This window comes from Notothenia rossii (genome assembly GCF_949606895.1).
Source record: "Notothenia rossii genome assembly, chromosome: 7".
NCBI lineage: Eukaryota > Metazoa > Chordata > Actinopteri > Perciformes > Nototheniidae > Notothenia > Notothenia rossii.
In genome coordinates this window covers 3,545,030-3,567,274 of record NC_136905.1, presented here as the reverse complement: position 1 = coordinate 3,567,274, position 22,245 = coordinate 3,545,030, and the positions used below count along the sequence as shown (strand labels likewise).

Sequence of the window (22,245 nt, the reverse complement as noted above, 5' to 3'; positions counted from 1 at the left end):
CACTTTGAAAAAATTATTGATAATCCATAATTCAATTTTTATGTCAAAAACGGAGTTTTAATATTAGCTGCTAATGATAGCTTCAGAGTGTATGACAGCTTCCTGTTTTGGCTACGCGTCACTCTCACTCATTATTTGGTAACGTGTGTGTGTATGTGGGAGTTCCCCTCGATTTCATTGGCTCTAGCGGTTAGAAAGAGATGTCAATCATCAAAATCGACCAAGGGGGGCCAGAGATAGGTCAAATCCACCCAAATGACCCCAGAAGTGTTTTTTTTTGCTAAATCTCCCTAAAAAGGTCAAATTTCACTTGTTTTGCATCAATCTTGATACAGGGTACTTATTATATGTTGTAGTTTGGATTCCTAAAGCTTTTAGTCTATCCCATCATTCAAGGGTGGTTTTCACTATAGTAATGTTTTTTCTTTTGGACGGACACTATAATTTACATTTTTTTTACCATGTTCAATCTGAATTTACTTTAAAATAAAAGCATCTATATTGATTCTGACTCTTCTACATCCAACTCATAGATTTATCATTGCTTTGAGAAAAAAGATTATAAATGTGACCCTTTTAGAAGGGAAGATATAGTCATTTGTTCTGGAAATGTCATTTTCGAGCCTGAGACCTGGAAAACAGGCTCCGGTTAACTACATTTACTGTGTTTCTGTAATATACTGCCCTTCTGTATTTATTATAAATATAGCAGTTTATATTTCCAGATGATGTAACAACTGAATCCTCTTCAGGTTACGGTAGAAACAGAGTCTTACTTTGTGTCTGAGGGTCCAGGTTTATCACTGAAGTACGGAGGTTCCCCTTTAGAGCGGTCACTCTTCAGAGACAGGCAGCTGGGGACTGGAGACCCTGCTCTCTGTCTGTGGAAACAACACATGTTTTAAACATCATTAGTTCTTCATAAGAGCAACATTACCTGGTTAAAGATTTTTAGACTTGCCCTCAACTTTCTGTTTTACAGTCGTGTTTGTGGGTTTCCGTAGTTACCAGTCATTTGTGAGGATTACAAGTTTGAAATGTTTGTCATTTTTTAGCTTTACCTAAAACAAAGTCCTACATGTTGAGTGTGAGAATGATTTCACTATAGTAGATTAATTACTATCACTGATGACCTGGGTGCAGGGAGTGGTAGGAAGACATCAGTGAGGAGCATGTAGCATTGTGGTAGATATGCTAATGTTAAACACACCCTGCTCACCAAGTTATTACTAACCACTTATTTACTCTCTTCCAGTGTGTTTCTGTACTGTGCTCATGTAATTATATTAAAAGCAGTTTATATTATCAGAAAACATAAAAGCTGAATCCCCTTCAGGTTACAGTAGAAACAGACTCTTACTTTGTGTCTGGGGGTCCAGGTTCATCACTGAAGAGTGGAGGTTCCCCTTTAGAGCGGTCACTCTTCAGAGACAGACAGCTGGGGGCTGGAGACCCTGCTCTCGGTCTGTGGAAACAACACATGTTTTAAACATCATTAGTTCCTGTAAAGAGCAGCATTTGATTTCTACCCAATTAAAGATGTTTGGACTTGCTCTGAACTGAATCAAATACATTAGATTGCGTTATATAAAAACGGAATCCTCTCCTGGGGCCTCATTTATAAAACGGTGCGTACGCTCAAAACATGGCGTACGCCAGTTTCTAAGCAATGTTTACAATTTATAAAATACTAACTTGACAGGAAAATGTGCGGTCCTCCACGCAAACTCTAACCCATGCGTATGCACTACGCACAAAAATGGGAGGGATGAGAAACGGTGACACCGTTGGCAGAAGGAAGAATGGAGAGAAATATGTGGAAATAATACCATAAATAAAATGTTACCTCTCATTTATCATATATGAAGAATTCATTTTCGCAAATTGATTAAAGCCAATCTTAAAATGATTAAACAAACGCCTGTTTGAGAGTCCTCAGTGCACACAGAAACATAACTTGGAGACATAAATATACGGAAATATTATTTAAAACCTCGAATATGTTGTGTTAATGTTATGAAATGTTTTCTCATAAATGATGCGGTAAGCAGGAGGACAGAATTACCTAAATCTAAATTGACGCCATTTTGCTTTTCTCTATAGGTTGTATAGATACGAGCATGGTTTTATAAACTATCATGTTTAATCATGTTTTATGCCGTTTACCATATTCAAATTCTGGTCACAGGGATGCGTTCAAATGTAGTCAGTAATTTGAGGAACTGTCGAAATGGCGACCGCAGATAAAGTTGAGCTCGAAAATCCTCCAGCATCATTGAAGTCTCCGGTTTGGGAACATTTTGGTTTCGCAGTTACGTACAAGGATGACGGACAAAGACAGGTGGACCGAACCAAAGCTGTTTGTCGGCATTGTTCAACTAAAATTGGTTACGCGGCTGGCAATACATCAAACTTGCACACTCATTTGAAAAGGCATCACCCGAACGTGAATATCACCGGTACCAAAAGAAAAAAGACTGAAGTGCAAACCCAACTCCCACTAGCATTTAAGCCTCCACCACTCGCAACAAGTTCAGACCGAGCCAAAGCTATTACAAACGCCAAATATCCTTATGTTGCCATGTTAGCAAAGCGCTACCTGGCTGTATCTGCTACCTCTGTCCCTAGAGAGGGTGTTCTCCACAGCAGGAGACATTGTTAGTGCCAGCAGGTCTGCCCTTTCGGCAAGCAATGTGGACAAGATAAGTCGCTCGTAAAACACAGGTATGGAAATTAAGAACACCATATTTGGTAAATTGTACAGCTGATACAACACAATTTGTTTTATTTCCTTTAACTGGTGGATATAGAGTTGCTGCGGGGCTGCACAGGCTGCAGTGGAGACGCTGCGCACAGCTGATTGACAGCTGGAACACAAACCACCAAATTAAATAAAAAATGTCAGATCCAGTCGTCAGGACTCCACTCCGCAGGGATTCCCCGATACTTTCTTGCAGTTTCTCATCATGGGGGGTCTCCTGTCCCCGGCACAAACACACAAACACAAAGCCTGAGGAAGGTTATGTGTATTTTGTCATTCACTTTTTTCGGACCACTTATTTATTTATTTTGGTGACGATCCGACCTCCATGCTGCTACTCTGGTTCAAACTGCATCCACCAAACAATATGATTTATCTCCACCTCCCCAAAAGAACCAAAATCTGACACGGTGTGAGATGTTTTTTTCAGCTGTTCTGTCGTCATTTCCTGCGATCTTCTTCATGCAGTCAGTCAAAAATGAATATTAATACGGTGTGTTTTGTTAGAAATTAAAATCAATGTTGATATGGCGTAATTTGAATTAAATACACTATTTGATTTAAATCAGTTTTATTCTGAAAAACCGGAAGTTCTCACTATTAGCTTAACACTTTTATTCTGAAAATTCGTCACTTCCGGTTAGCATTAGCATCTGGCGGAATCATACGATTTCAAACCTTGAACCAAGGTGAAATGACATGTGATGTTGTACACTGAGCACACTGGGATTAGCACTCATTTATTGACGCTGAATAATGTGTAGCAGGGAATGTTTAAATAACCACAGACACCAGAATGATGCAATTTAGCTACAGAAAAAGGCAGGAATTGCATTGGACCCGCCCCCCGACGACGACGCCGGCCAATAGGAGAAGACCTCAGATGACAACAGGAAGAGCAAGCCAAGAATTGATCTCTTCGACCCCCTGACCTGAACTGACCGGTCGGATGTGGAGAGCGCCTCCACTCGCACATTTCATTTTGTACACCACCGCATCTTTTGTGTAATTAAATGCTGTTAACTTTTATAAGCTTCCCTTGACTCTTTTCAGTCTCTCCTGCCTTCAGGGTTCTAGAATTGCTTTCAGTTTCTTTGATTATTTATAGGCAAATATGGGCGTTACGTGAAGCCCGCAAAAGCTGCGCATTTCGAGTTGATTGTGATTTATAAAGGGAAACACGTCCTACGCCGGTACCCAGTGTTTTATAAATCGGAATATTTCTTGGCGTATTTATTTGCTTTGTCCTACGTACGCCACCTTCCCACGTTAATCCTACGCAAAGCTTTATAAATATTATTTATTCCCTGTGGACCAGTCACTCCTCAGGCACAACACTAATTATAGGTTTTTTATATAAATAAAATATCTTAACGACCTTAAGAAAAGCTGTCAACAGGTGTAGTTGCACATAACACATAGTGTTTGTCTTTAAAATAATGTTGAGGCTGCAAAAGATATTTTTTACGAGATAAAACAATAAGATCATATAAAAATCCAACAGACGTTAATGGTGAAATTTGGTATCTGCTGGCCGAAGGTCATATCAAATATAAAGATAAAAAGTCACAAGGGCCGACAAGGCCACATTTTATATTTCATAAGCAAACAAGAAAAAAGCCATTCCAGTAAAGTGATCTTGATTATTGTAATCATGTGGCGGGAAGAGAAACTGTCACCATATTCTGCTAAGTGGATGCAACAGTCACTTTTCTGAATCAGTCACATCTCAGAGATCTTCCTCTCACCTCTCATGTTCCTCAGACAGAGTGCTGCTGGAGGGCGGGACCCCCCCCTCTTCATCCTCAGATCCACTCATGGTGCAAACAGGACCTGAAGACACATCAAACATGTTGTGTTAGCAGGAGTCATTACAAAGTTATGATTTAGGTTGGAATCAATCAGGACCTTCAATTCCCTTGAGAAAATAAAGACGTGTATAAAAACATATTAAATGCAAAGAAGTATTCAGATCAGTTTCTACTAGGGGTGTAACGGTATACGTATCGAAATTATTCGGTATGGGCCCTTCGGTTCGGTACACGTGTTTACTAGGGGTTTCACAACTACCTATATTTACTAGTCGACAAGTTTTTCAAAATAGCAGTCGACTAGTTGTTACGTCATAATAAAGACACACAAAGAGAGGTGTAAAACTGTATTTTGTATTGCAATTCATACAGTTACGTTAAACACTGTAACAAAGGAGCATTTTAATTTGTGTTACATGCTGTTACAAGGCTGATTAAATTAAAAACAGTAACTGGACTCACCAAATCTACTGCAAAAACTCTGTTAAGAACATAAATGCAACGTAAATCCATTGCGCAACACTTTACTCGCTGTCACTGTGCTCCTCGATAACGATGTCTACCCTTCCAGGTTTTTTGGCTTGCGTTAAGGAAGACAAAAGCATCAACATGTGAGGGAAGGGGACCTGACCGCTGTCGGGTGACAGTGTTGCCTGCCAGGGAAAACATCCGCTCACTTGGGGTGCTGGTGGCTAGCCAGGTAGCTCCTGGAAAGCTTGGCTAAACGGGGGAAGCGGTTTGCGTTTTGTGCCCACCACTTCAGACGGTTATCCATTGTGGGGGTATGTGGTGTCTGCTGGCAGTAATCCCGTAGCTCATCCGCGCCACTGTTGACCCGTGTTTTCTTGTTGCTCTCAAAATGAGGTCCAAACAGCTGTTCAAAGAGGGGGTGCTGCTAGTGGAGCACACTCGTGAACTTAGAGCGCATAATTGCGGCGCATTTGCGCATAGGATGAGGACCCCTGAATGTCAGACGTGTTTTGCTGGAGCATTTTGCAGCACCTCAGCGCCAATGTCGGCATCCTCATCTCCCACGTTTGTCTCCATTTTGTTCACGACTAGTTGACTAGGGCTTACAGCGCCAACTAGTGGTAGAGGTACTCGACTAGTCGATTAGTTGGTGAAACCCCTAGTGTGTACTAGTGTTGCACGGTGTACCGATACTTGAAAGGTACCGCGATACCCTGCCGTTAAAAACGTTACGATTCCTCCGTTTCATTAGAATCGGTACTTTAAGAATGACGGGGAAAAGTACTCCGGTGAGAAAGTGCCGTTTCAATAAGAATTCAGTGCTCTGCTTCCACTCCCTGCACTGCAGCCGTGCCTGCAGTCCCTCCCCTCTCAAGCACGCTCTTGCCTCCCATCTCTCGTGCACGCGCTAGCTGCCAGAACATTTGAGAAAACGAGAAGCATGGCTGCAAGTGCGAGTGCAACTGCCGCTGCGCCTCGGCTTGTTGACAAAAAAGACGCCAGAAGCGAAAAGCAAAAAAGTTGTTTGAGATGATACTTAATTGTATTTAATACGAATTCTTGTCATTTATTTTATTTATTGTTCTCATTGTTTAAAAGTTTGTGTTATGGTTCTGGTGTGAAATAAAGCACAATAATTACATTTAAGACTGTTTCCCTTTTTTAAAGAAAAGTATCGAAAAAGAATCGGAATCGCAATTCTTGACTTGGTATCGGTATCGAAACCAAAATGTTGGTATTGTGACAACACTAGTATGTACCGAAGTGTACCGAACGAATATAACGTTAAACGTTAAAAATTGAGAACGTGAACAACTTTTTGGAAGTAATCTCAGATGCTGCGTCGCAGCGTTCAGAGTAATTAGCTCACATTGGGTTCAACGCGTCATAGAGCGAGCAAGTCATTTCATTGGACGAGAGGCATACTATGAGAGCTGGTCACAGGGATGCGTTCAAATTTAGTCAGTAATTTGGGGAACTGTCGAAATGGCGAACGCAGATAAAGATGACCTCAAAAATCCTCCAGCATCATTGAAGTCTCCGGTTTGGGAACATTTTGGTTTCGCAGTTACGTACAAGGATGACGGCAAAGACAGGTGGACCGAACCAAAGCTGTTTGTCGGCAGTGTTCAACTAAAATTGGTTACGCGGCTGGCAACACATCAAACTTGCACACTCATTTGAAAAGGCATCACCCGAACATGAATATCACCGGTACCAAAAGAAAAAAGACTGAAGTGCAAACCCAACTCCCACTAGCATTTAAGCCTCCACCACTCGCAACAAGTTCAGACCGAGCCAAAGCTATTACAAACGCCAAATATCCTTATGTTGCCATGTTAGCAAAGCGCTACCTGGCTGCTACCTCTGTCCCTAGCGAGAGGGTGTTCTCCACAGCAGGAGACATTGTTAGTGCCAGCAGATCTGCCCTTTCGGCAAGCAATGTGGACAAGTTCATCTTTCTTTAAAAAAACATGAAAATACAACGACAAGCAAGTCCTAATGTCAAACTGGCTGCTTAGGTACGAGTACAGTACAGTTCAAATACAGATTATTTCAGTTCATCGAAATGCTGTACCATAATGTTTATTTTATTATATTTTGTATTTATTTGAGTGAATACATTATTCACAGTTTAATAATGCTTAAAGACCCCAAAAACATATTTTATGTTTAGTGATCATTTTTTCTGCTGTACCGAAAACGTACCGAACCGTGACCTAAAAACCGAGGTACGTACCGAACCGAAATGTTTGTGAACCGCTACACCCCTAGTTTCTACAATAGAAAAACAACAGATTTAAATAAAAAATTAAAACCTTGCCTTCGCATTTAAATTAGAGATGTCCCGATCCGATCACGTGATCGGGGATCGGAGCCGATCACGTGATTTTTAAAAGATCGGAATCGGGAGAAAAAGATCGGGGATCGGGAATCTTTTTATTTTTATAATTTTTTTTAAAATTATTTCATTTAATGTTACAAAACAAAAATGACCATGTTCAAGTCTTAAAGTCATCCTGAGGCCTTAGTTTTGGTTTCAAATGACAGAACATCATGTATGTGTTGCTTCTTTGGGGCTTGTTTTCATAGACCTGGTTGCTTATTTCTCTCAAATCTGGCAACAGAGTGGGCAGGGCGCAGTGTCTAATAGTAGCAGTAAGCTAACGAGAGGCTACGTTCAGCTGGTGACTCGGGAGTCGGGACAGAGAAGATGTCAGCAGTTTGGGAATATTATAAAATTGAATGCGAAGGCAGTGTAACAGACAGATGCAATGTTTGCAAGAAGGAGGTTCCGCGTGGTGGAAAGAACAGAGCTGCGTTCAACACATCTAATACGCCACCTGAGAAACAAACACCAACACACTCCGTTAATCTCCGTCACGTTGTTTCCATAGCAACAACAACTTCCTGTCAACAGCGCTACCTCTCCTTCAAAATAAAAGCATGTCCATAAATAGGAAGCCAAGCCAAATTACACTTAAGACATATACAACTGCAACGAAAGTAACAAACACAATACGATATCCTTTTCAATTTCAAAGAAAACAAATTGGGTTACATTAACAAATAACCATAAAACAACAATACTGTAGAATAACAAAATGAATGCTGTGAATACACCGAAACACACGTGTTGAAGTGGTTCGCTGCTAATTACTATTGAATTGTGTTACTCCAGTACGGGCCCGGCGCCACGAGGGGGCATTGCCCCCTCAGTTGTATTATTTGCCCCCCCACTTTGAGCATCATTCATCCATCAAAAAGTACAATAAATGTCACAATTATTAAATAACTTTAAATATTTTTTTTCCACAATACACGTTACTATGTTTAGATCAGATATGTGGGCAGGCAGTCAAGCAACGTGTAAAAAAGCCTCAACCCCAAGTGAGCTAGTCTTAATGTTAGCGTGTGTGACCAAAACGTCCCCGTTTCCGGGCAGAGTCCCCGTTTTCGGTGTCTGGTACCCGGTTGAAACTCCCGAAAATGTTCCCGTTTTTGAACGTGCGTCAAAAAAAATAGAGCGAGGTGAAATCAAATGTTACATGTCAGTAAAAACAGAGTAACAGTGTTGTGCCTGTTTGTAGCGTTAGCGTATTTCTTCTTCTACTACTTCTTCTTCTTCTTTTGTCTTTATTGGCGAATCTTCTTCTTCTTCTTCTTCTCTTTTTTAATGGCGGGTCGCAAACAGCTTTTGGTTGCATACCGCCACCTACTGTACACGAGTGTGTATCATCATGTCAGTCCTCTAATAAACCAGCATATCACAAAGAAAACCATAAAATAAAATAAAATAAAATAAATAAAACAAAACAAAAAAAAACAAATCATCCATGGTCTACTGTTAAATTCTTTTCCCTATCCCAGTTTCCCTCAAAAAGGTGAACAGTGCTTTTCTGATAGCTCTTACTCCTTCTCCTTCTGTTCCCAGAATACCCGCTACATTCCACTCCCTCTTTGCCTCTAAAACTGTATCCCTTAATTTCCCTCTTTCAACTCTATAGGTGACACAATGTAATAAAATATGTTCCACATTTTCCCTAACTCCACAGTTCCCACACTTGTCACTGTCACTTTTCCCCATGACATACAGCGTACCATTTAATGCAGTGTGATTTAGTCTGAGCCTAGCTATCATTACTTCCTCCCTTCTGTTTCTTTCTTTATAAATATTAATTGTAATTGTCTTTTGCACTTGATGGTATTCTTTGCCTTTCTGGTCTTTCTCCCACCTTTTCTGCCAGATCTCCATCCCTTTCTTCTTAATAACTGCTTTTCCTTCTCCTTTTCCAAGTTGAACTGGTAATGTGATTTCCTTTTGTAGTGCACTTTTTGCTAATCTATCAGCACACTCGTTCCCTTTCACCCCCTCATGCGCAGGCACCCAGCAGAACTGCAGATCTATGCCGCTTCTGTGAAGTCTTAACAGGCTGTGATTGATTTCTATGAGTATGTCTTCTCTGGCAGTTGTTGTTGACTGTATGCTTTGTAAACTGGATAATGAATCTGTGCATATCACCACCCTGTCTGGTCTGACCTCTTCCACCCACTGTAATCCTATTACTACTGCCAGCATTTCTGCTGTATACACTGAAAGTTGGTCTGATGCTCTTTTTGATATTGACACTTTAAATTCTGGGATATATATACCAATTCCGACACACTCTTCTTTGTTTTTAGAACCATCTGTATATATTTTGAGGTAATTGTGATAATTATTCCTGAGGTACAAACTTGTTTTGAGTCCTACTTCATTTATTTGCCACTCTCTTTTCTTTTCTACTATACTCACATCTATATTTACTATTGGAAAGAGCCATGGGGGTACACTACTGAATGGATTTGATGGTGAAAACTCTAACTCATGCATGCCGTATGTCCTTATTTTTTCTTTATTTGTCCATCCAAACCCACGCCCCTGAAACTTAGAATATTCCCAGCACTCCTGTAGTATTTTGTTTGTGATATTTCCTTCCCCACTTCCTTTTAACCTGACCCAATAAGCAAGAGCAATTTTCTCTCTTCTTAGCTCCAATGGAGTCTCTCCTGCTTCAACTAATATTGCATTAGTAGGGGTTGACTTAATTGCACCTATACACAACCGTAACGCTTTATATTGTAACCTATCAATTTTTAGTAATGACGTTTGTGCTGCTGCTGCATATATTAAACACCCATAATCCAGTGTTGTCCTCATAATTGCCCGATAGATGTCGATTAATGCCTGTTTGTCTGCCCCCCAGTCACATCCAGCCACTGCTCTTAATAGGTTCAACACTTTTTTGGATTTTGTTTCCAAATGTTTAATATGAGTTTTCCATGTATATTTACTATCTAACCATAGCCCCAGATATTTAAATTCATTGACCTCACTCATCGGCTTTCCATATAATGTAAGCTTCTCAGTCTCCATCTTGCGTTTATTCGTAAATTTCATAAAGCAAGATTTGCTTGCTGACAGCTTGAAACCCCAGTTGTATGACCACGTCTCCACTTTCTTTATAGCTTTCCCTATTTTTTCAAACACATATGGAACATTTCTTCCCCGTATCCATATGGCCCCGTCATCTGCATATAGTGCAGATTTTATGCATCCATCCAAATTACTAAAAATGTCATTTATCATAACATTAAATAATATCGGGCTGATTGAACTCCCTTGAGGAATACCATTTTCTATACTGCACTCTTTTGAAACCTCTGCCCCTACTTTAACTCTGAATGTTCTGTCTGATAAAAAAGCCATGATCCAGTTATACATTCTCCCTCCAACACCCATTCTACTCAATTTGATGAGCAACCCATCCCTCCACATAGAATCATAAGCCTTTTCAATATCAAAATATACAATTGCCATAACCTCTTTCATTTTCACTGTCTTTTCCACCTCATTGCTTACTCTAATCAAAGCATCTATTGTGGATCTTCCTTTACGAAAACCACTCTGAAAATGACTTATTAACCCTCTCTGTTCTAAGACGTGTGATAGTCTATGCACTATCATCTTCTCCATCCATTTACATAAGTGTGATGTTAATGCTATGGGTCTGTAATTATTGGGATTAGCAGGATCCTTCCCTGGCTTATTAAATGGCAATATAACTGCCGTTTTCCAACTCATTGGTAAGACTCCGTTTCTCCAGATTTTATTAAATAGTCTCAGAACTAATTTGAATGTTTCCTCTGGTAGCTGCCGGAACATGGCATAGCATAGCTGGTCTTGTCCTGGTGCTGAGTATCCTGTACCTTGCAAAGCTATTTTAAGTTCTGCTATTGAGAAGTCTACATCAAGAGCTGAATTATCATCCCGTCTCTTTTCCCTCACATTTTCATTTTCTCTTCATACACACTCTTTTTGCTGTCTATGTTTGTCATCAAGGTGTTCCCCACTATGCACCGCAGCAAATGCCCTACCTAAACATTCTGCCTTCTCTTCATTTGACACTGCCACTTTCTCCCCATCAATCAAAGCGGGAATTTTAACCGACTTCCTTTTCCCATTCATCCGTTTAAACATCGACCATACATCCCCTAACTTTACTCCTCTTCCAATGGTGGAACAATACTCTCTCCATGACGTCTTTTTTGTGTATTTTACTGTTTTACGGGCTACTGCCCTTTTCCTTTGATAATCTGAAATATTGTCTTGTGACAAGTTTTTCTTTAAAGACCTAAATGCCTTGTTTCGTTCTTTAATAGCTCTGCTACATTCCTCATTCCACCACGGAACCACTTTCTTCCTACCCTCTGTTGTTCTTTTAGGTATAGTTTTATTTGCTGCTTCTTTAATGTGCATTGTGACTTGATTTGAGCACTCCTCTATACTTCCTTCTAATGTTAACAATTGCGCTGACTCCTTACAGTAAAGCCTAAATGTTTCCCAGTCAGCTTTACCAAAGCACCACCTGGTAAATACACTCCCTTCCTGTCTACATACCTTTGTATTGATGATTGTGAAAACTGGGTAATGATCACTTCCTATGGTAGAATCACTTTTAACATACCATTCACATGATTTAACTAACCTATCCGTCACCAGTGTGAGGTCCAAACATGATTGTGTCCCCCTATTCACATCTATTCTTGTTTTTTGTCCATCATTAAGGCAAAACAGTGATCTTTCCTCTAGCATTTCTTCTACGACATCCCCATTACTGTCTGTTTGACTGCTTCCCCAAAGGCTGTTGTGAGCATTAAAGTCACCACACCATACTTCCCTTCTATGAGCCGTCCCTGCTATTGTCTGTAAGGTTTCAATGTCCAGATTTTTACACGGGTTATAGAAATTGATAAGCTTTATGTTCCCTTCTTTCCTTGGGCTGCATATTTCTATTATGACACATTCCTTGTCGTCAGGGGATGGGACTACCCTATAGGCCAGCCCATCCTTTATGAAAGTAACACACCCTCCACCATTTTGATTGCTAACTCTATCATATCTGATAGAGCTGAACCCTGGAATCATAAAGTCTAGATGAGGTTTTAACCAAGACTCTTGCACACAAATTACATCTGGCAATGTTTGTAACTCATAGACATATTTTTTAAACTCCTGTCCATTAGCTATGAGGCTTCTAGCATTCCACTGGAGTATGTGAATTACCATTAACAACGTGCTAACCCTCATCCTGGTTGTCCGTTTCTCCCACATCTTTTGTTGCTAGTAATTCATGTATCTGGTCTGCTTTTATATCTCTAATGTTAAGGAATTTCTCCGCTGCCTGCACGATGGTTTTGATTCTGTCACTTTTCTTCTTCATCTGTGCTGCAACATTAATGGTATGGCAGATGAATGTCATAAAGTTGACTTTCTTTACCACGAGAATGCTATCATCTTCTTTAATTTCCACAGGTACTTGGCTTTGATTTGTAACCTGCCTTTCTGAAATGTTGCTACCACTCTGTACTAAGTTTCTTTGAACCCTTCCACTAGAAGCCTGATTGTTTGCTTCCGTTTCCCTAACCTTCTTTAGGGCTTCTGCATATGAGACTTTACTGAGTACTTTGACCCTCTGAGCTTCTCTGGCTTCTCTCTGCACTACACATCCACCAAACGCCGCACTGTGCTCTCCTCCACAATTACAGCATTTCATCTTTGCCTCTTTTTCACATTTCCCATACTCATGTTGGCCTCCACATCTCGCACACCTTAGTTTTCCTTTACACTGCATTGCTGTGTGTCCCATTCTTTGGCATGCATAGCATCTAAGTGGTTTTGGGATGAATTCCCTCACACTGTAGTTCATGTATCCTATTTGCACAGATTTCGGTATATTTTTCTCAAACTGAATAACTACTGAAAGTGTTTCCTTCAATGTGCCATCTCTTTTGCTCATAAGTCTGTTTGCCTCAATAACTTTTCCTCCTTTAATCTCCTTTTTAACATCATCCATAGACATATTAAGTGGAACTCCAGATATGACTCCTCTCAACATTGCCATTGCTCCTGGGATATGAGCCTTTATTTTTTCCCCACTGAGTGTCGTCATTTTAAGTATTTTTCCCTGCTGTTGCTTGCTGGTTGCTTGTATCAAAACTCGTTTGTTGTTCATAAACTTGGCAAATTTGATTTTACCCATTTCTTTCTCAATTGATTTTGTCAGTTGAATCGGGTGGTAATGCCCACCATCCCGGTTGAATTCTATTATAACTTTCCACTCCTGCTCTAGTTCTGTATTCGAAATTGCTTGTTTTCCATTTTGACTGCCTTTTGGTTTTTTGTTTAAGCCTGCTCCACTCGACCAATCCGACCAACTTTGTGTTCTTGGTCTGCTAACTTTTTCCCTCAAAGCCCTTTTCTTCCTCACAGCTTTGGTTTCCTCCCATTCCATATCAGGTCTTTGGGTCCCATCTGAGCTGGTTGACATGATGATACAGTCAATGTACAGTTTATGCTAACCAGTCCAATGCTACCGTTTCTGTATGTTTCGATGATTTCCGACTCTCTCTGAACTTTCTGCAGCGTGTCTCCAACTTCACTTTCTTCTTCCGGCTTCCTCCGTCCGTTTCCGCTCGCTCCTGAGACTCCCGTCATCTCTTATTGGCGAATCGCTTCCCCTTGGAGCATATATCGCCACCTACTGTTGATTTATTAAATGTTCATATTAAATCCTTGTCCTCAGACCAGTGTTTTTGAGGGACTTGAAGATCAGCTTGTTTGCTAAATTTCTTGATTTACTTTCGTATATTGACTTGAAATCCATGTTGTTTGACATCAACAAAAAAAAAGACAAACAACTACAGATAGCACCACACATGATGGTTACTTGTTATTATTTAGGGCTGTATGGATCAGGTTTTTGCCAAAACGAGCCCTTTTACTAGAATAATAATATGTTATGTATTATATCAACCATATTGGTACAATGAGCGACATCTCGTGACGGATTTTGGAACATTGATTTGATTTTTCTCATGGCAGTTAGACTCTAGAGACAAACCAGGGGACTTTATTTTTATTTTTAATCTGTGTCTTTCCATTTGGTGTAGTATTTGATCCAATATTACATTTGGTTTATATATTAGTCACTTTCTTATGAAATGCCAGGTTTTAGGCCTTGATTTGAACATTCAATCCTGAAAATAAAAAATCAACCAGATTAATGTTTCTTTAATCCTGATTTGACTAGAGGTAAGTAAATCTGTATAGGAAGACGAGTTAAGGGATAGAGGAGAAAAGGTTATGGTATAATTACAGAGCCTGTCCATTTATAAATTGAGGAAATCAATGTTAGTCTGTTAAACAAAGTTCGGCCATCTAATAATTTACTATCTAATATTAAAGATCAGAGGAAAAGAACAGAACGACAGAGGTAAATCCAGAATAACAAATAAAGAAGCAAAGAGATTGTAGAGCAGTGAGAAGGAAAAAAGCTTGGTGTGTCAATTCATTACATTGCCAGTATTTTTCGTTGTTGTGAAAAAAAAATCGCCCCCTCTGATTTTTTAACAGCCCCCTCAGTCATTTCATCCTGGAGCCGGGCCTGCTCCAGTAAGATGGAAATATAATACTTTGTTTATTCATGTTATGTTAAGCTGCTGTTGTTCATTGCATTATTACTAGACTAGTTAGTCTTAAGGCTAGAATTCTGCACTAAGCCACATTTTTATTTTATTATTTGTGACTGAATGTGAACTTGTGAAGCTAGTCAAGCTACCTCTTTCCAGTAGAGTTATTTTTGTTTTGTTACTGCACTATCTGCACTCAATTTGTTTACATGGTTATTTTGTGGTGGACCACTGATAAGCTTTATTTTTGTTTTGATCCAATGCTGCACAACTGAACTGATCCAATGCTGCTGTGAACAATAGAAGCTATATCCATGTTGGATAGAATGGATAGTTGGGTACTGTCATTTAAATTAAAAAAATAACCTTAAGGGACAACTTGAATGCTTTTTTTTCTCTTAATGCATTGCATAAAGATCGGATTGGGAAAAATCGGTATCGGCAGATTGTCAAAATCAAATGATCGGAATCGGATCGGGAGCAAAAAAAGGTGATCGGGACATCCCTAATTTAAATTGTATTTATAAAACTATTCAGGTCGCTTTCTGAATACCTCAATAAGCCTTTAAGGCAGGGGTGTCAAACTCAAATACACAGTGGGCCAAAATAAAATAAAATAGGTATTATTCGAGGGCCGGACTGGTTCAATGTTTATTGCAAAACTTATTGAAATGAACTTATTGCACATATTAAACCTGGAACTAACAAAGCTTAAATGATTGCCTATAAAAACAACATTACACATTAAATAATCAGTTCATTCATTTCTTATGGCTCTATCTGCAGCTTTTCCAGAGTCATTTCTTATGATTACATTTCTCCACAGGCCAACAACAGCTTCAACAAAACTATTTCCCTCAAAAACCAAACATGCCCTGTTGTCGTGAGAGAGAAAGTGCAGAAGGAAACATCCATTAAACTCAGTGTGCTGCTCTGTGATGCTAGCTCAGATACTTGGCATCTCCTCTTGGGTGCAAGGTCATCAATGTTTGGGCTCAGGCTCTGAGCTGAGGAGACCCTCAGGATGGAGTGAAGGTGTGCGTGCAATATACCGGCGGGCCAGACCTAATAGGAATTAGAAATTATCCTGTGGGCCGAAATTAAATCCACCAAGGGCCTGATTTGGCCCCCGGGACTTGAGTTTGACACATGTGCTCTATAAGGGTTGTTGTCCTTCACCAGCATATTCTGTTATCAGAACTTTTTTTTCTGTGCTATTTGTAATAAATCAAAAATAAACTAATCAGTTAAATAGTACCAAAAAAATCCTGCCTAAAATATACATTTTACTATGTACAAGTTGGCCTGGGTGTGTGTGGCGAAACTAAAACTGCAATATAATCAGGGCCGCCCCTTGCCAACTTGGGGCCCCAAGCGACATTGTGAGATGAGGCCCCCCCCCCAACCGACAGGAGTGAACAATTTTTTTTTGGAAACAAAGTAGGCTACTTTGCAAATATAATTCCTGTTTATTATTATTATTATTATTATCAACAGTTACTTTTTTATACAGTGAGGTAAATGGTACATATGTATGTATGTCGTTCAGTATGCGTTTACAGGCGAATACGTCTGCATTTCCTGCCAAATACTAGCCTCAAAAAGATTAAAATATAATTAATGCAAATAAACTACTTCTACTTATAATGATAATCATAATCAATTCAATAATAAAAATACTATATTGTTTTATTATAATATAGTTGTAATATAGTCAAGACAAAACATGCTTATGACATGCTCAAAAACTGATATTTCTTAAATCTGTATTCAAATGTAGTTCCCTCTGTCAGCAATGTATCAACAACTACACACACATTTCTATCAGTATTTCTCTGTGTTGTGGTTGACATGATGATGACTGTTATGAGTTAAGGGGAGAAGCTGAGCATCACCATGAAATGTGCAAATTGACATAAAAATGAATAAAAGGGGAAAAAATGCTCCATGTTTTTTAGGCTGTAAACTTTAACTGTTATGTCAGCCAACTAGACAGACAGTTGATCACTCTTCCTCCTGCACATTAGCAGATAAAAGGCATCACATACTTGAATGAATGGTAAATAAAGAATGCTGGAAATAACTGCATCTCCATTAGCCTATATGCTATGCAGAGACTGCCTTCTTCATGTCTTGAATTGCAGCTGATGTGTTTAATATGGCAAAAGTTAGAAATTTGACTCATAATGCAACATTAGCAAGTTTGGAAATAACACACCTTCGAGTGATGCTCTAGTTTCTTCATGTTTAGTTTTTTTTTTCCTCTTGCTTGCGCCGGAATCATACTGTCTTTTTGCCGACATCTCTTCACCTGCTGCAATGATGATGGCGATTAATTGCAACGGTGTCGGTTTACAGACACAGGCTCCCCTGTCACCCGCGCGCCCGCACGTCAGCTGGGGTGGTGTGCGCCGCAATTGCCGACTTGCTCCCATTTTCACCTTGTGTGTCCGGGGGGGGGGGGTGGGGGGGGGGGTGCTAGGGGGGGTGCTAGGGGGGGAGCGGAGCCGCGGAACCTCGCAGCTGAACTGCGCGGAACACGCGGAGCCGCGGAACCTCGCGGCTGAACTGCGCGGAACACGCGGAGAGCTGAGGCCCTATGGGCGGGGCCCCCTCGGCAAGGCGTGGCCCCATGCAGCCTGCGTGATCGGCCTGTAGGGAGGGGCGGCCCTGAATATAATGGTGATGAAGCAATAATACATATGACATATATTTTGTAAATGTCAAGAGAGTTTCCTGTAGGAAATAACCACTCAAAACACATTACGTAAGATCTCCTTATATAACAAAATGTCCGACAAAGATAAACAACAACTTTTATAATAATATCACAAACTTGAATTCAGTTTCGGTTGTGGTAACAATGTACAGCAACACAAAAACATCGCGACCGACCGTCACACTAACGGTTTATAAAGTTTTCTAGAACAATGAGGAAGTTTGTGCTAAGCTAACTGAGGCCTAGCTAGCATACACAGTTAAATACATTTATAAACTAGATAGCATTCGAGGTAACGTTACAGCATGAGTAGTATTACATATACATATTTAATATGTAGTGAGACTGAATCAAAGTGTTCAATAATATACGTTTATCTGTCGATGGTTAAATCCGCAGTTCAGCTTACCTTTAGTGCGCAGCAGTTATTATTTGCCAAAGTGAAAGTGAAACTTAACATGACTAAAAACATAACAAGGAGATGTGACACGTCATTTGGAGGTTGGTTGTATAGAAAACACACGGATTACAGGGAGTCAGGCATTAATAAAATGTATTTCTGAAATCAATTTTAAATTAAAACCTCACTGTAAGAATATCAGTCTTCTTAAGGACCATTCAGGCGGATATAATTGATTTTCAGGTGGGTATAAAGTAACAAAAGCAGGGGTTATTTGACACGAGAGATCTCAAAACTCTTCCGCCTGGTCCCGCCCAGTACTGTGCTGTGATTGGCTCATTGCGTCTATGCACTGATTTGATTGGATGCTTCTTCTTTTTTACCAGCTTTCGGTGCACATATAAGGACTTTGACACCATTCCTTGTTGCTCTCGATATATTGTGTAACAGGTATGTGAAAGAACAGTGCTGCACAAGTACACACAGGCTTTACTTGAGTAAAATAACAGAGTATAACAAGCAAACAACACGTTCTTTACAATCTACAATCGTAAATGAAGTATATAAAAGTGTATGTAGAGTTTTTTTAATTAAATGTAAGAGATATCAGATAAATACATTTGTATAGCTTTTATGAGTTTTCTTTTCTGAAAAAGTTGAGGTAATAATCCCTTGTAGCACAGGCTCCAAATATCTGCCTATAGAAAATGTGTTTTTGTGTTGTGTTGTTGTTGGTAAGGGATTTTATTTAAAAGTTGAATAGTTATATTATAAAACATGATCATTATCCGCCCTTGTTATGTCCAGTAATGTGTATTTAGAGTGTATATAACTGACCTACTTTCTTTTATCTACAGGTGTAATTTCACAGTTTCACTTTTACTTGTGCCTGTGTAAAATATTCTAGTACTTTTCCATGATGTGTGAAGCCAGATGAAGCTGTGTGCTTAGGAATTCAGATGATAGACGAGACAGTTTTCTTTTCAAAATAGAATAGAATACAACTTTATTTGTAGCCCTTTTGCTCGACTTGCAGATTGAAATCCAAAATAGAGACGATAAAGACAATCAGAATGAAACACAAAGACTTTATTATGAATACATTATTTAGCAGATTCTCAGCCTCGCCCCAGAATTACTAAATGACTGAGAAAGAAGAAAAACTCTGTTATTTATTCAATGTATTTAATCTATGTATCTACTTGAGTAAAAGTACCAAAAGTTAAAGTATATCAAATGTCAAAAGAGTACTCATGAAGCTCAGCGCAAGTTCAGGCAGGAAGACCTATCACTTCGTATTGCACGTCATGGCAATACTCGCTCCCTTCACTAAATGAGTGGGAGCGCCACTTCTCAGCTAACCTATCATTTCCCTCCATCCACAAGCCTAATTATCGCACCTGTTAATCCCTCTATATATGCTCTCCCCTTTTCCATCAGCTGTCTTCCAGGTGTCAACGCGCAAGCAGCAGCAGGGCTTCGTCCCAGCTCCAAGTATATATTCATCAGCTCCGCAGTCTTGCGGATTAAGCTACAGGCGGCGTTCCCCAGTTGGCTAGCGGTTCTAGCCGGCCACCCCGCAAACCCGGACGCGGAAGGAAAAGACAAGGATATCGGGCTCCACGGAAGTTCCTCCGGCGTAATGGAAATGGTCTACTTCTGGCAAACAATTGACGCATGCCTTAAGTCTCTCGAGAGGGCATCACTGGCATCAGGGCCGCTCAAATGCGGCGCTTCCGGCCTTCACGCGGAACGGGCCCTCATCGCTTGCGAAGCTTCACCCACTTCCGTCTTCAACCACAACCCCTCTTGCAGGCAGGCAGGGCTCAAGCTACATCTCATCGAAGCTACTTCTCCTCCCGGCTCAGTAGCAGTACTGGTCTCTAAGTGCGTCTTTGGTGGCAAGCAGGTAGTGATGGCGAGATGAAGCCTTATGAAGCTTTGAAGCTTTCCAGCCAATTGGTTCGCAAAGGGTTCATCTCATGAGGCTTCATCATGGGCTTCATTTGAACATAAACCCCCTGTTGGTCAAAGTGTGTAAAACAGGCAGATTGGAAATTTCAACAGTCGTGCTCTATCTCATACCGAGTTCCCAATGAGTAAAGCCTTAGAATAACTCTAAACAACAAACATAAAATCCTATTTTCATGTTAACAATATTGTTTTCATTCCAGTTGAACTATTGTGATTGAAAAGCCTATAGGAGGCTGGTAAAAATTGCAAAGAGGGATTCATATTCCTTAATAATATTCATAAACTTAACCATGTTGTAGCCTGAGAAAGGCTAAACCATATCAGGAATACATTTATTAACTGCATTATCTCATTTAGCTGTAGCTTCTATAAGCAAGCAAGGTGCGTTGACCGGTCGTTGAGCCGGGGGCCTTGCGGTCGTGGGTCGGCTGCTTTCCAGCTGAGCCACAGCCCACACGCTGAATCTACCCGAAAACACTGGACTATATCTAATTTGCATTTATTCATTTATTTATTCATGTTTTATTCCTACATGTATTTATGCTTGTATCAATTTATAGCCTACTTATGACATGTTCCGACCTCTATATAAGTGAGGGTCTGAGCTCTTTTAATTCCATCGTGTCACCAGCGGACCCGGGTACAGGAGGGGTAATATGGTTCTTGTTATACCTCCATGGGTATTATGAGCGTTGTGGTTCAACGGTTCAACCGATCCGAATCGCTTCCCGAAGCAGTCACGTTGTATCGACAGGCAGCGAGGTTCGTTTGTCATCGGTGACGTCACTGGCCCAAAACGATAGAAGCCTCGATACAGGCTTCACAAAAAGCTTCGGGGATTACTCGACACACGCTCCGAAGCCTCAGCGCAATACGTAACATCACTACTAGTAGGTTCAGTGCGCAGCAGGCTCTCCTCCTTTCCCTGCGCCTCACCGCTAAAACAGGTAAGAAAAGAGAAGAAAAAAGAGAGAAAGAAAAGAAAAAGAGAGAAGAAGAGCAAAAGGAAAAAGAGGAAGAGAGAGAACGGAGAAGAAGAGAGGGAAGAGAGGAAGAAAGAAGAGAGAAAAGAGAAAGCAAAAGAAGAGAAGAACGAAGAGAGAAAGAAAAGAAGGAAGAAAATAATGGAGAAGGAAGAGGGAAAGAAAAGAAAGAGAAAAAGGAGAGCGGAAAAGGAAAGAGGAAAAGAAGAGAAGAACGAAGAAGAGAGAAAGAGAAGATGAAAAAGGAGAGAGAAAAAAGAGAGAACATCGTTGCCTTTAGTTTAGGGTTAAGGTGAGTTCCAGGCAGTGTCGGGTGTAACGCGTTACAGCATGGAGTTATGCAGTTCGGGTAACTACTACCCGTCACAATGCTCAGTAAGTACCGCAGTTTCAAGCTTCACACAGCCACGGATTCTGCCCATCCGTGGTTTTGGGGGTTTCTTTCAGGGAGAAAGAGAAGCTCATGTAAGAGGATAGAAGACAGTCTAATCACCCAACCAGCACATCAGCATCTACGTCTTACCGTGGCATAATTAAACTGCTAATTAAGCTAGTCCTATATCATGGGTCATGTCTCAGCATTTACCTAAGCAAATATTATTTCATGCTGCTCATATTGCACTCATATTTGGTTTCATGCTCACTGGCTTATGTTAAGTAGGGTCTGATATTCATGCATCATTGTACTCAAGCTAACAGCTGCATTACATTGTCTATATCTCCCTCTTCGCCGAGCATTGGCTCGTGCCGGCTATCCAAGATCTCTCCAGCTTACCTCTGTTAAACATGCATATAACTGGTGGTGGTGTCTTAAGAGTATTTCAGGGCTCGTTCAGGATAGGTGCAGCAAACCTGCCGCAATCAAGGTAATCATTCCTCTTCCCTACAACAACCGCTTCTCATCCTACATTCGTCCAAACCTCAGTGCCGCGCTGGCTATCCAAAGGTCTCTCCAACCTTCAAATTGGTACGTATGCATATAACTGGTGGTGGTTCTTAGCATGTCAGCACGTATATTCGCCACGCGGCTCATGTTTATCCTGCATGTCTAACCCTGTACGTCCAGGTTGTAACCTTCGGGTCTGTATAAAATGTGTCCCTGCGAAGTCAGGTTG

At 40.4% G+C, this 22,245-nt stretch overlaps 1 protein-coding gene and 1 long non-coding RNA gene across 2 annotated transcripts in view; one reads left to right on the top strand and one right to left on the bottom strand.

Moving 5' to 3' along the window:
- The window catches only part of LOC307047694 (NLR family CARD domain-containing protein 3-like), a 38,711-nt gene extending 20,502 nt beyond the window's left edge, over positions 1-18,209 (bottom strand). Inside the window, exons 1-4 of the mRNA XM_079694811.1 lie at positions 18,183-18,209; positions 4,510-4,594; positions 1,361-1,465; positions 777-881 (exon numbers count right to left, since the gene is read on the bottom strand). Of these exons, the coding sequence (XP_079550937.1) occupies positions 777-881; positions 1,361-1,465; positions 4,510-4,580 (281 nt within the window). The 5' untranslated portion in view covers positions 4,581-4,594; positions 18,183-18,209. The remainder of the gene's footprint in view (positions 1-776; positions 882-1,360; positions 1,466-4,509; positions 4,595-18,182) is intronic.
- The window catches only part of LOC307012876, an 85,828-nt gene that overhangs the window by 3,291 nt on the left and 60,292 nt on the right, over positions 1-22,245 (top strand). The gene's annotated exons all lie outside the window — the stretch shown is intronic.